At 37.7% G+C, this 13,465-nt stretch overlaps 2 protein-coding genes across 4 annotated transcripts in view; both read left to right on the top strand.

Moving 5' to 3' along the window:
* MSANTD4 (Myb/SANT DNA binding domain containing 4 with coiled-coils) overlaps window positions 1-13,465 on the top strand; it is a 44,098-nt gene that overhangs the window by 875 nt on the left and 29,758 nt on the right. Inside the window, exon 2 of one of the 2 annotated variants that reach the window (XM_042457188.1) lies at window positions 353-458. The gene's annotated coding sequence lies outside the window, so the exon portion shown is untranslated. Of the gene's footprint in view, window positions 1-352; window positions 459-8,258; window positions 8,380-13,465 lie in introns of those variants that run through there. The other variant, XM_042457189.1, reaches the window with a different exon arrangement.
* Window positions 351-12,156, top strand: KBTBD3 (kelch repeat and BTB domain containing 3). Of its 2 annotated transcripts, XM_042457178.1 has the most exons (3): window positions 351-458; window positions 8,135-8,379; window positions 10,497-12,156. In XM_042457178.1, exons 2-3 carry the CDS (start codon window positions 8,159-8,161, stop codon window positions 12,088-12,090), a joined length of 1,815 nt encoding a protein of 604 aa, XP_042313112.1. In that variant the 5' UTR covers window positions 351-458; window positions 8,135-8,158; the 3' UTR covers window positions 12,091-12,156. The 2 variants fall into 2 exon arrangements, with proteins under 2 accessions (XP_042313112.1, XP_042313113.1); XM_042457179.1 differs by lacking the exon at window positions 8,135-8,379.

The raw sequence follows: 13,465 nt of genomic DNA, 5'->3' as shown, positions 1-13,465 counted from the left end.
GATGGAGGCCCTGACCAAATAAAAGCTAAAAACACTCCTAGAAATGTCGATTCACTCTTCTTCATTGCCCTGCCCACAATGGAGGGCATTACAAAATAAATGCTAAAAAACAAACAAACAACACTTCTATGAAGATAAATCCATGCTACTTTGCCACGGTCAAAATGGAGAGCATTCGAAAAGAGCTTGGTTAAGTGTCTCACAAAACTACAGTTCACAGAATTCCTTAGCATTGCGCCAGAGCAGTGAAAGTGGTGTCAAATTGGGTTATTTCTGTGGATATAGATAGTCCAAGAGAAAAATAAGCAATCATCTTTCTCTCTCGCTCTCTCCTTTTTTACTCATTTCTTAGCATCCTGATGCTCTGCAGGTTTCCTCCGAAATTAGTTCTACTGGCAGCACAATTCTCTGCTCTGCTCACAAATAAAGCCCACTGAATTCATGTGGATCTACTCCAGGTAAGTGGGTTTTCCCCAGAAATAGTTGTAGAAGAAGTTGCAAGTTTAGTAGTACTGACTATGAGGCTTCGTCAGTCCACAGTGGTCCAAGACACATTGCAGAAATAATCCAGGTTGAAACCAATTTTACTTCCTTGGCTCAGGGCTAGGGAATCCTGGGAATTGTTGTTTGTTGTGGCACCATAGCTCCCTGACAGAGAAGGCTAAATATCTCACAAAACGACAATTCCCAGAATTCCCTAGCATTGAGCCAGGGCTGTTAAAGTGGTTATCAAACTGGATTATGATTAATATCCATCCTCCTTTAATCTAGACCGTAATGTCCAAATTAGTAAAAATGGCAGGGGCAGAATGGCTTTGTGTTGCTGATCTGGGGCAAATATTTTGCCTGCTCCAATGAATTTAATGAAGAAAGTCTGTAGATACATATGTGTGTTATCAAATAACTTACTTAAAACTAATTAGAAGTTATATAGAGAGTAGAAGTAGTTTTATTCCATTCATTCTTTTTTATTGTTTCTTAAAACAAAGAAATACACATAGAATTCATACATTAAAAACAAACAGAAAAACATCAATAAACAAACCAACAACAAGCAAATAAACAAACATAATATTTCCGTACCGTATGTGAGACTGAATAGGTTGTTTACTGTAATGCTAAATGTTCCACTATCCTTACTCTCTACCTCTTGCAATTATACTTTATAATACTGTATATCCTATTGCATTACCTTCGGTAAACTCAAACAACAATACATTAATTCAAATCATGTAGAGATTACATTCATGTTTTATTCCATTCATTCTGTAAGTGTACATTTGAATCTCAAATTGTGCCATCTTGAGAAATCCTATAGACAGTAGGCAAACTCTTAAACTTCTCTGTGTTTGTTTTTATTTTTTGTGAAGGCCATAAAACTCTAAACAGATTAGTGTTATATAAACACAGACAGTAGAATATGTGAGCAGAATGCCTTTGGTATGATCCTGCATGGCTCCTCTTATGCTCTTACATTTTTATTGTTTTTATTTATTTGTTGAATTATATCCTGCTTTTCTCCCAAATGGGATTTGTGTGGCATGCAATAATTTAAAAAGGTGTAGCTAAAAGAATAATCTAGAATGCTAGAATACAGTCGAAACACTTTAACCTATTTAAAACATGTTTTCAGTTAAAATAAAGTAAAAAAATGACATGTTAAACCATTAATTTTTATTTATTTGTTAAAATTAACAAAAGAAGACAACGTTAAATGACTTTTACACACTTCTGCACAATACAACATCACATCGGCTACATCTACATAAACCAAAATAAAACACACAGACAGGCAAAACCCCATCAAATAAAACACACAGACAGGCAAAACCCCATCAAATATAAAAAATGATTTCCTCGGTTCCTTCTAGACCCATTTCTTTATAATTATTCAAGATTTTCCATTTACCAGTAATAATTTTTTTACCTTACTTTATTTATGATGCTTCATAATACTAAATCAAATGTACCATATATTGCTATTCAGTTTACATCATCTATATTTCCATATTTCATAGTTCAAAAATTTCCTTAATCCAACGATTACTTTTTTTTTGATATTTTTTATTGATTTTTCCCTAATTATTTACATTCATAACTCGTGTGTGTGTTACATATCGTGCTTTCCAATATATAACATTTACAATATACAATGCGCAATTACTGAACACAATCTTCCCATAATTTTGTCTAATCCAATACATCAAGTTTGCATATGCTATTTTTTTGCGACCCATAAATTATTCCATGTATTCAATCCAGTATTTAATTACTGGAGCCCATTCTATTTCTCTTTTTTTCTTTGCTTCATTGTTAATTAATGCAGTCAGAATATCCATATCCTTATACTCTATAACCTTTTGTAGCCAGTCCTCTATTCTTGGAATATGTCTTAGTTTCCAATTTTTTGCAAGTAATATCCTTGCAGCGGTGATCATATAGAGTGTGATTCTCCAAAAGGGTTTCTCCCATTCTTCACCCAGGAAAGAAGTCATGTTTAATAAGTACAATTCGGGGGTTAATGGAAATTGAATTTCAAATATTTCTTGAATACATTTATGAACTTTAAGCCAAAACTTTTTGATTTTTGGACATGTCCACCACATGTGGTAGTAGGAACCTTTTTCCTTATAACATTTCCAGCATCTGTCCTCTTTTAAGTTATAGTACTTAGCTATTCTGCTTGGTGTATAATACCACCTATTTGTGATCTTAATATAGTTTTCTCTCAAGTCTTGGGATGCTGTGAACTTATAAGATTTTTTCCATGCATTTTCCCAATTTTCGAACAGGATTTCATGACCTATTTCTTGTGCCCACTTAACCATGTATGTGGTGACCGTTTCTTGTTCCAGTGTTCTTCCTAAAAATAACTTGTACAGTCTAGATATCTTCCCTTTGTCTTTCCCCCATATTATCTTATCCAATTCATTTTCTTCTTTCTCGAGTCCCTCTCTTTTTACATCTTTTTTGAATCTTTGTATTATTTGTAAGTATTCAAACCATGTTATATTTATTCCATCATCTTTCAACTCTTGTTCTGTCTTTAATTTTACGTTAGCATTTCTGTCTTTCACTATTAGCTCCTTATATGTGATCCAACTGTCTTTTCCTTTTCCCCTTCCAAGCTGAAATGCTTCTTCTATTGAGACCCATTCTGGCACTCCTCTGTAATACTTTTCCTTTATTGACCGCCATGTCTTTAACAATGCTTTTCTTATAATATGCTTATTTATATCTTTATCTTTAATTTCTTTGTTGTACCATAAGTGGGCATGCCAACCTTTGTTCATATTATATGCTTCCAAATTTAATAATTTTTTGTCCTGTAACATTATCCATTCTTGGATCCACAACATACTGCATGCTTTATAATACATTTTTAGATCCGGTAATGCACAGCCTCCTAAATCTTTCTCTTTTTTCAAGATCCTTGATTGTATCCTAGCTTTCCCCCCTTTCCAAATAAAGTTAAGTATACCTTTTTCCCATTTTTTGAACATTTTTTCGCTTATCTCAATTGGCAAATTTATAAATAAAAACATAAATTTCGGGAGAACGTTCATTTTAATTGCGGCAATTCTGCCCAGTATTGATAAATTATATTTGTTCCATTTATTTAAATCTTTCTCTATTTGTTGCCAGATTATTTTATAATTATTCTTGAATAAATTTGCGTTACTTTCAGTTAACCATATTCCCAAATATTTTATTCTTTTCTCTATTTTTATGCCTGACCTGGTTGTCAACTCTTCTTTCTCCTTCTCCTTTAAATTTTTAGTTAATATAAAAGTTTTACTTTTATTTATTTTTATTCCAGAGTAATTTCCGAATTCATTTATTTCTTTTAGCAACCAACGATTACTTTTTGTCCCCATTCTTTTTGTAGATACTTTACAAGTGGTTCCCAATCTCTTTTACTCTTCTTCCATGACTTTCCTCTTGTTAGGGAAGTGAGTTTATCTATTTCCATGTAGTCAGAAACAGTACACCATTTACAGACACGTTACAGTTCCATAAAATTCATAATTCAAAAACCTGCCTAAATGAAAATGCTTCACCTGCTGGTGGAAAGAGAGCAGGGAGGGGGCCAATCGAATTTCCTAAGGAAGGGAGTTCATAGTCTGGGAGCACCCATGAAGATGGCTGTCCCGAGTCCTCACCAACTGTACCTGCAAGTGTAGTGGGACTGAGAGAAAGCTCTCCCCAGCACACCTTAAGGCTTGTGCTGGTTTCTCTAAGGAGAGTCAGGCCCTGTGCAGACCGGCACTTTGGGCTGGCTTGAGGGCAGAGTAGGGGCGTATCGTCTCCACGACGCACACCGCGTCTCTGCCCCCAGGGTGTCGTGATGCCGCATGTCACTTGACATGGACGATGCAGCGCTGAAGTAGTGGCTATCCCACCCTTTCTAGGGCGCAAAAAGGAGCCACTTTTTGAGGTCTGGAAAGGCCAAATCGGGGCAGCAGTTGAAAAAGGGGTGGTCTGCATAGCCCTCCAGTCATTCATATAGCCTGGACCCAAGCTTGACTATTAAAAGTCAAGACATGCATGAGCACTTTTTTAGCCGCTCTGAGAGCCTTTAGGGCTGAAGGGCGGGGTATAAATACCTCAAATAAATAAATAAATAAATAAATTCAATTCTGCCTGGAAATGGATTGATAGCCAATTCCTTCACTTCCAATTTAAGGCAATCCTATGGCGAACCTATGATATGGCGTATCATAGGGATTTCATGGCAAGATTTGTTCAGAGTAGTCTGTCACTGCTTTTTTTCGAGGCTAAAAGTGTGACTTGTCCAAGGTCACCCAGTGGGTTTCGATGGCTTAATAGTGATTTGAGCCCTCATCTTCTGAAGTCTTAGTCCAACTCTCAGATCACCATACCACATTGACTCCCATGTTTTCATACAGCAGGTATTTATTTCTTTGTTTCATGTACAAGCCACCTTTCTCCCATGGGGTGGGACACAAGGTGGCTTCCAGAGATAGCAAATTAAAAATGAAGTTTTCAAAACAATTAAAAATCCTCACACAGAACACTAAGATCATTTCAGGGTAATACAAAAGTTAAAAGAGAAAACTTCCTATATTGTAAAGAATTCATTTCTTGTGGCCTAGTGGTCTGAGTGCTGGAGACCACGTTTGATTCTCAGCTTGGCCATGGAAATCCACTGGGTTACCTTGTGCAATTCACATGCTTTCAGCCTCAGGAGAAGGCAATGTCCAAACCAACTCTGAACAAATCTTGTCAAGGAAACCCCAGGATAGGTTTGCCTTAGGGTCGCTGTAAGTCGGAAACAACAGGAAAGTACACAACACAGTTTCAAAGCATGAAATCAACCCATAACACATTCACTGGGTGCCTGCTTCATAATATATGGGTTAAATTCAGCTAATAATTCAGCCATGGACCTCAGACCAAATTCATAGCATCAAAAATCTGTCTTGTCCAGTATTCTGTTCTCAGTAGTCAACCAAATTTCTCTGAGAAGCCCACCAGAGGGAAATGAGTACAATAGAACGTACCTAGCAGCTGATATTCAGAGGCTGGTACGGAGTCGTGGTTTTAGCATGGCTAATGTATTATTCTTATTGTGCCCTACTTCAAACGGTCAAGGAACAGCTTATTATTTGTTCACCATCATCAACACACATAGAATAAAACCATTTAAAAATATCCTTGCTATTGGTATACAATCATGTAATACATCCAATACCCTTCTAGCATCATTATAATGTCTGTTAGCCCAAGAGAGAATGGCTGACCAGGAACTTGAATGCAGGTTGCTTTAGTCAAATTCTTGAAGTGTAACTCACTGCATGCATCTAGGGAAATAGACCAATCTATGGCCTGTTACAGACTGCCCAAATAAAGCTGGTTCGGGTCTCTTTGGAGGTATGCTGTTTAAATGATGCATGCATCCTAAGAATCCGGAAGCTGCACCAAAGCTGCACTCCAATGCTTAGGAATGGAGTGTGGCTTTGGCGTGACCTCCAGACTCTTAGGACCCATGCATCATTTAAATAGCATACCTCCAAAGAGACCCGAAGCAGCTTTATTTTGGCAGTCTGCTTATGCTACAACTTCTTTTGCTCAGTTAGTCTCAAAGGTGCTACAAAGCCCTTTGCATAACAACTCTACAGTAGCTGATGCTTGAGGTGTGGATCTCAAAACTTCCTTCTGCTGGTGGTTCTGGCTGATGCATTTAGATTTGAAGTTTGTCCTCCCACCCTACCCCACCCAAAATGATACAGAATTAGAAAACTTTTTCTAACCCAGAGCTCTGGGAAAATATTTGTTGTCATATTAGAAACACTTTTCTAATGTAGAAGCCCCTTTTCTAATCTAACAGCTCCTTTCCAGAAGACTGCTTGCACATGATTGCTAGCACTGCCAATTATTGTTTCTTAGTTTTACCATTCACTTTTTGGTCTTTGCTTTTTGAAGTTTTGTTGCCGGTTGTTTCATTGGATTAATATAACCAAGTGGGCCGCTGTAATTAAGCAGCATTTCTTGCAGAGAAGAAGCTGTCTGTTTCTGGAATGGCTCTAGGACTCAGCATGATTTCACTATTTCATGCTGGTACTGTGCTTTTTAAACTCAGTAGCACAAAAATCTCACAAATCTGCATGACTATTAAAGTAATCTTAACATGTATTATTGATAAATGCTGTGCTTTGTGAATACATATCTCAAACTATCAACAATAATTTGGGGACTCTGGAAGGAAGCTGCTAAATATTAATCACCTCTGTAGTTGTGACATTTGTGAGGGGAGTTTTCAGTAATTTGTTTGGCTTTTAGTAAATAGAGTGAAGTTCTTTCAACACACACGAGATCATGTAAAAAAGTGGTAGATATAATGACTTTTATGCAGTGGATCTCTTAGCCCTTATTTCAAGGGCTCCTCCAGAGTGAGAAGGTTGAGAAAGGCTGAAACTATTTTCCCCATCTAGATTACCAGTAGACACATTAAATCTATGGAATTTACACAAATGTTCATTTGCTAAGTTATTTATCAGTGGGCTTGCATTGAATGACACTAAGAAGTAGACTTTAGGCCAGTGTGTTTAAGTTCTGTCTGACATCACACAAGAAAACAAACAAAGTAATGCTGCAGTTCTCACTAAAATAATGAGACATAATGCATGAGGAATACCTGAAAACTTTCAAGCTTTACAAAGCAAGATACTTAGCAGCCTGAAAGCGTGTTCTGTGCATGAGTTCCTTTATTACCTGATAAACTTTAGAGTTATATTACCATGAAATTCAGATTTATGCTTCTTGGTTCTTCCTTGTGATGGATCATCCAAATAGGGCTCCTGCCACCATTACCAAATTGTCATAGACTACCCATGATGCTACACTATACTATTTCCATCATACAATTACCCTTAACTAACTGTAGATAGGTATGTGTAGGGGTGTGACAACGTAGAGAGATTTAAAAAAAAGAAACATTATTTGTTTTAGTTTCTTGCTGTGTTCATAGAACTGTAGGATTGAAAGAACCACAAGGACCATGTAGTTGGTCCTTTCTTGCCACACAGTCATTTCCTCAGATTTTCACAATTTGAACTCCAGCTGTTGACATTTTCCATGTTTTTGAACACAAACTTTTGCCATATCCTTGCAGCCTTTTTTCTCCCACAGTTGTCCAGTCAGTTTGAACTTTCCAAGCCCCTTCCCGGCTGGACATTAAATCTGTCTCCATGGAATGTTGGTCATTCTCCCAATCAGCAGTGTCCAATATGGAGCCTCCCTAATGATACACATACACAAAACAGAACCATCTTGATCACCACTAGAGCAATTAAAACCTAGTAATAGCCAAAACAGCCAGTCATCTCTGTATCATATCTCTCAAACATAAGCTTTGCTTCAAAAGAATCCTTTTCTGCAGTTGTTTAGCTGTACTATATGGACACATACTATGTTCTGCCATATATCAAGGACTTTTGTGTTTGTTTTTCTTACCTATATACCCTCCTTTTCTCCATATTCTCCAGATGCTTGAAATGGTCCATATTGCAATATTTCTGCACACTAAAATAATGAAATGGGACCTTTTGTTTTCAGTCATGTGTTTCGAAAACCAGACTATGGTTTTGATAACTTAAATTTTCTCCCAAAGCTGTAAAAATAAGTTGAAGAAACCATGGACAACCAATATGATTCCACGAACACCCTGACTTGCAATGAAATTTCAAGTGAGGAGAAAACCAGCTCCTTAGTGGCAGAAGGCCATGGCCAGCAAATCTTAGGTGTGCTGCAGAACTTCAGAGAGCAAAATATCTTCTTTGACTTTAAAATACTTGTGAAAGATGAAGTTATCCCATGTCACCGTTGTGTACTAGCAGCATGCAGTGATTTTTTCAGGTAAATCTAGTTATATATGCATTCTGTGCATGTGGATAGTTTTAAAATTGGGCTTGAAAAATTATACATAGCCAAATCAGTCCAATTTATTTGACATGTAGAATTCTTGTCTCATATTGATCCATAAAAAACAAGGAAACTTGCTTACATAAATATCAAGTCTTTAGTAAGTATAATCAGCAACATTAAACACTATGATTTCAAAACCAGTCACTGTGCATATTACTATACATGTAATAACTAGTGAGCCCCTATGGAGAAGTGTTAAAAGTCAGATTCAGCTACATTTTAGGGTTTGCATGAGCATTCCCAATCTATCAAGGTTCTTGTTTTTATCCATGCATGTGTGCACGAAGACTATGAAGTGAAAATCTGTTTTGCTGGATTGGGGTATTTGCCATTAACCTAAATTACCCATATCTGACCTTTTTGAATGTACAGTACTGTATTCAGTGACCTTTTTGTTGCTATTTGCAGATGTGTGATATAGCAAGGTTTAATATTTTACACTGAATGTTTTTAATTTACCTTTTAACATTTGTATGGCAATGGCTAATAGTGGAATCCTCAGGGGGAAAAATAACTGCCATCCTAATCTGATACCCTTGGAATGTGTGGATTATAATTTTTATTTATTAAAATATTTCTATCCCACCCTTTATCTGAAGATCTCAGGGCAGTTTACAGTAAAATCAACTTTTAAAAAATTACAAAAGTTTAAAACATTAAAAAATATATTAAAGATTATAGGAGAGACTGCAACTGTTGTCATGTTATCTAGCCACTGTCAAAATTATGAGTATACAGTACACAGTTTGCTTTTATCGATGCTGACCTTTTAAAGATTTAAACAGCATAAGCAATCTGAACATAAGTGCATAATCCTAACTTCTTGGTGAATAGGGAAATTTTAACCCTTTAAAACAGTTGCTACCACTGCATGTTTTTGTAACAATTCTATACAGAGTTGGTTTAATTGCTTGTTCAGGGTGGAACCCTGGGCTACCAAGCTATGCCCACCTGGCACTGTGCTGTTAAGTAAACTGCTGAGTTTAATCGCCTGCCAGACCCCATCCATGAACCTTAAAGGATTTAAAAGATAATCCCCTGCTGTAGTAATGCCACTTGTTGGCAAAAGAACCACAGTGTGCCTTTCACAAATACAGTGGTACCCCGGGATACGAAAGCACCGCGTTACGAAATTTCCGGGATACGAAAAAATCCCATAGGAAAAAACTGTTCCGGGATACGAAGGTTTTTTTGGGTTACGAAAAAATTTTTGGTGCTTTTCGGCGCTTTTTCGCACGAAATCGCGGCTTTCTAGCGCTAGCGGCTATGGCTTTTTCGGGTTGCAAAATCTTTCGGGTTACGAACGCCGCAGCGGAACGAATTAATTTCGTAACCCGGGGTACCACTGTATGGGAAAACTTAGTCTTGGCTGAATGACAAAATGAGCTCCATAAGTAGTTCTGTAGTCAGTTGCAGAGAGGTGGAGCTGGAAAAAAATGAAGTGGAATTGCCTGGAGGCAATCCTGAAGGAGTTCTTTGAATACCGTCTTGTGGATTAATCTGATTTTTTGTTGAAGAAATTTAAAATTTCCCATTAAATTTAGAGGTGAATTGTCCCTCAAACCCTGAGCACAATTTATTATTCCCAATTAAATAACAGTAGTGTAAATGATGGGGAAGAAATACAGTGTGCCCCGTTCCGGACTCCCCCGCGTAAAGCAAATATGCTCGAGCCCCATTTAAATGAATGGGGCTTGTACATGCAGCGGCGTGTGTGTGCCATAGATGCACGCCCCATTGTTCCCTACGGGACGCGTCACCTCTTCTCCCCACACGGCTTTCAGCATATGCTGAAAGCTGCGTAAAGCATGCCCGCATATGATGCGGGCGCACTGTACTACCTCCTAATTCAGATTTTTTTACTGCATTACTATAGTTTATTATTCATTCACTAAGCAAGTAATTTATCCAAAGTGTTTTCTAAAGGCATATGCCAAGAATGGTATTCTTTATCTTATACAAGGCTATGTTTGTCATCATACTGAGTTGACATAGATATTGGTGAAAACTTACCATATGTTTATCTTCTGTATTTTTTTTAACTCCAGGGCAATGTTTGAAGTTAACATGAAAGAAAGAGATGATGGAAGTGTTACTATTAGTAATTTATCACCCAAGGCAGTAAAGGCTTTCTTAGATTATGCCTACACTGGAAGAACCGAGATAACAAATGATAATGTAGAAATGTTCTTTCAGCTATCATCATTCCTTCAAGTTTCACTTCTTTCAAAAGCTTGCAGTGACTTTCTAATTAAGAACATAGATCTTGTGAACTGTTTGCAACTGTTATCCATTTCTGAAAGTTACGGGTCCACCCAGTTGTTTGATCGTACACTTGACTATGCACGCCAACATTTTTCCTTGTTGCTCCAGTCAAATGATTTTTTGGAAATGAATTTTGAGATATTGCAGAAGTGTCTAGAAGCTGATGAGCTGAATGTCCCTGATGAGGAGTGTGTGCTGAAGGCTGTCTTTTGGTGGACAAAGCATAACTTAGAAACAAGACAGAAGCACCTTCCTCACTTGATGAAAAAAGTAAGGTTACACCAGTTACCTGAGAAGACACTTCAAGATGTCTTACATTCTGAAGAACAGTTACTTGAAAGCACCGGCAGCTTAATAATAATCAAGGAGGCAATTAAAAATGTGCAAAATTTTAATGGGTTGTTTGCAGATGCTCGTCCTTCTACAACAGAGAAGTACATATTGGTTCACAAAACTGAAGAAAATGGAATACACAGGCATACATTTTGCTATAATATTAAAACTGATAAGTGGAAAGAACTGGCACATAAACACATAACTGATCTGCCAGGATCAAGTTTATCTTGCTATGGTGAAAAATTATTTATAACTGGTGGTTGTGAAGGGAATTGTTTTCGGACTACTAGATTGCATATTGCTACAACATTTCATGATGCTACTGACAAAATGTGGTGTTACTGTCCAGCCAATGACAGCTTCTCATTAGTATCAGCGATGAAGAAGCCAAGGACAATGCACGCATCTGTTGTGACCCTAAATCAATTGTTTGTAATAGGTGGAAAGTCAAAAGCATCTCAGGAGATGAAAAGTCTTTTGGACGTAGAGGCATACAGTCCTCTCTCTAGAGAATGGAAATCCATGAGTCCATTACCAAGAGGCATTTACTATCCAGAAGCTAGTGCATGTCAGAACATAATTTATGTCCTCGGTTCCGAAGTAGAAATTACTGATGCCTTTAATCCATCTCTTGATTGTTTCTTTAAATACAATGCTGCAACTGACCAATGGTCTGAGCTGGTAGCAGAATTTGGGCAATTCTTTCATGCAACATTAATCAAAGCTGTTCCAATGAACTGTACATTATACATATGTGACCTTTCCACCTACAAGGTTTATAGTTTTTGCCCAGAGACATGTGTTTGGAAAGGGGAAGGTTCTTTTGAATGTGCTGGTTTTAATGCAGGAGCAGTAGGAATAGAAGATAAAATTTATATTCTTGGTGGGGATTATGCTCCTGATGAAATCACTGATGAAGTACAAGTCTACCATAGCAGTAGGTCTGAATGGGAAGAGGTTTCACCCATGCCAAGAGCCCTGACTGAATTCCATTGTCAGGTGATTCAATTTAATAAATACAGGGACCCATGGTTGCAATAGCAATATGATAAAAAAAAAAAATCAATTGTAAGCAACTGCACAAGTTTTTACTTTTAAAAAAACTTACGGAAACTGCACATTGAGGGCACAGTTCACCAAACACAGATTCTGCTCTTTGCACCCATTATTATAATATATTAAAATATCTTTTTTTCTGAGCAAAGGTAAGAAGAATTCATTTTTTTTCTTCAAAAATTGATCACGAGTGGGATCAAAAGAGTTGTAAAACTAAGAGAGCTTTAGTTTTTCTTGAATACTAGCCCTCTTTGCCTCTATGTTTGATATTGAGAGAGTTTCAGTTTAGTTTAGACAGTGGGCCCTTGTTATCCTTGGGTCAGAAATGCGTGTTCTAGGACTTCCTGTGGATATCAAAATCCATGGATGTTTAAGTCTTACAGCTGGCCCTCAGTATGCATGGAGGATCTCCTGGACACCCCGCCCCCCTTGTGAATACCAAAATCAAGTTCCATTGTTCCCAATAGCAGTGTGTGCACTGTGTGTCCCGAGCATCCAGGTGACCTCAGTGTAGATGACTTTGTTTAAAAGTTGTTTCTCTAAGCATGGCCACCCCTTGATTCAGAGTGAAAAAAGCCAGTCAGAAACAGGTTTTACAAGTTAACAAACACTTCAGCTTGGTTTAAAGTCACATCCTCTCAGCCTCAGGAGAAGGTAATGGCATACCTCTTTTGAACAAATTTTGCCAAGAAAACCCCACAATAGGTTCACTTTAGACGTCATAGGTCAGAAATGACTTGAAGGTACACAACACACGTTATCAAACTTCCTTTCCTTCACTCAAAATCATCCAGACACATCTACACCCCATTGTCGCCAACTGAACTTCTAACACACCCCTGAGACTTCTACCTCTCAGTACAGACTTCTCTGTGCTTGAATTGGCCTCCATCTGTTATTCCACATGTTGAACATACAGTCTTGGAGCAGCCACTAAGGCTTTCTCCTGAGTTCTTACCAGATGAACCTGCAAAGGTGGTGAGACTGAGAGAAAGCCCCTTCACCAAGATATTAAAGCTCAGATTGGCTTGTATAAGCAAATACAGTCTAATAGGCTGGACCTAAGCCATATTAGATTTTAAATGTCAAAACCAGCACTGTGAATTCTGCCTAGAAATGGACCATTAGCCATGAAGCTGTTTCAACTGGGGAGCCATATATGTAACCAGCCCCAGTCAACAGCCTAGCCACAACATTTTGAACCTGCTGAAGTTTCAGAACCATTTCCAAAGGCGGGCCCACGTACAGTGTGTTACAGTAGTCCAGATGTAATCAAGGCTTTGGTCACCATAGCCAGATCTGAATTCTCAATGAACAGGTGCTGCTGGCACATTAGTTTTAACTCTGCAAACACACCTGT

This window comes from Sceloporus undulatus, chromosome 3, assembly GCF_019175285.1.
Source record: "Sceloporus undulatus isolate JIND9_A2432 ecotype Alabama chromosome 3, SceUnd_v1.1, whole genome shotgun sequence".
NCBI classification, from domain to species: domain Eukaryota; kingdom Metazoa; phylum Chordata; class Lepidosauria; order Squamata; family Phrynosomatidae; genus Sceloporus; species Sceloporus undulatus.
This window is presented reverse-complemented; position numbering and strand designations above follow the sequence as displayed.

Excerpts from the sequence above, each read along its gene's own strand:
- KBTBD3 (XM_042457178.1), top strand. The coding sequence starts at position 8,159 with ATGGACAACCAATATGATTCCACGAACACCCTGACTTGCAATGAAATT. Across the intron at positions 8,380-10,496 it reads GCATGCAGTGATTTTTTCAG|GGCAATGTTTGAAGTTAACA; the intron begins GTAAATCTAGTT and ends TTTTAACTCCAG.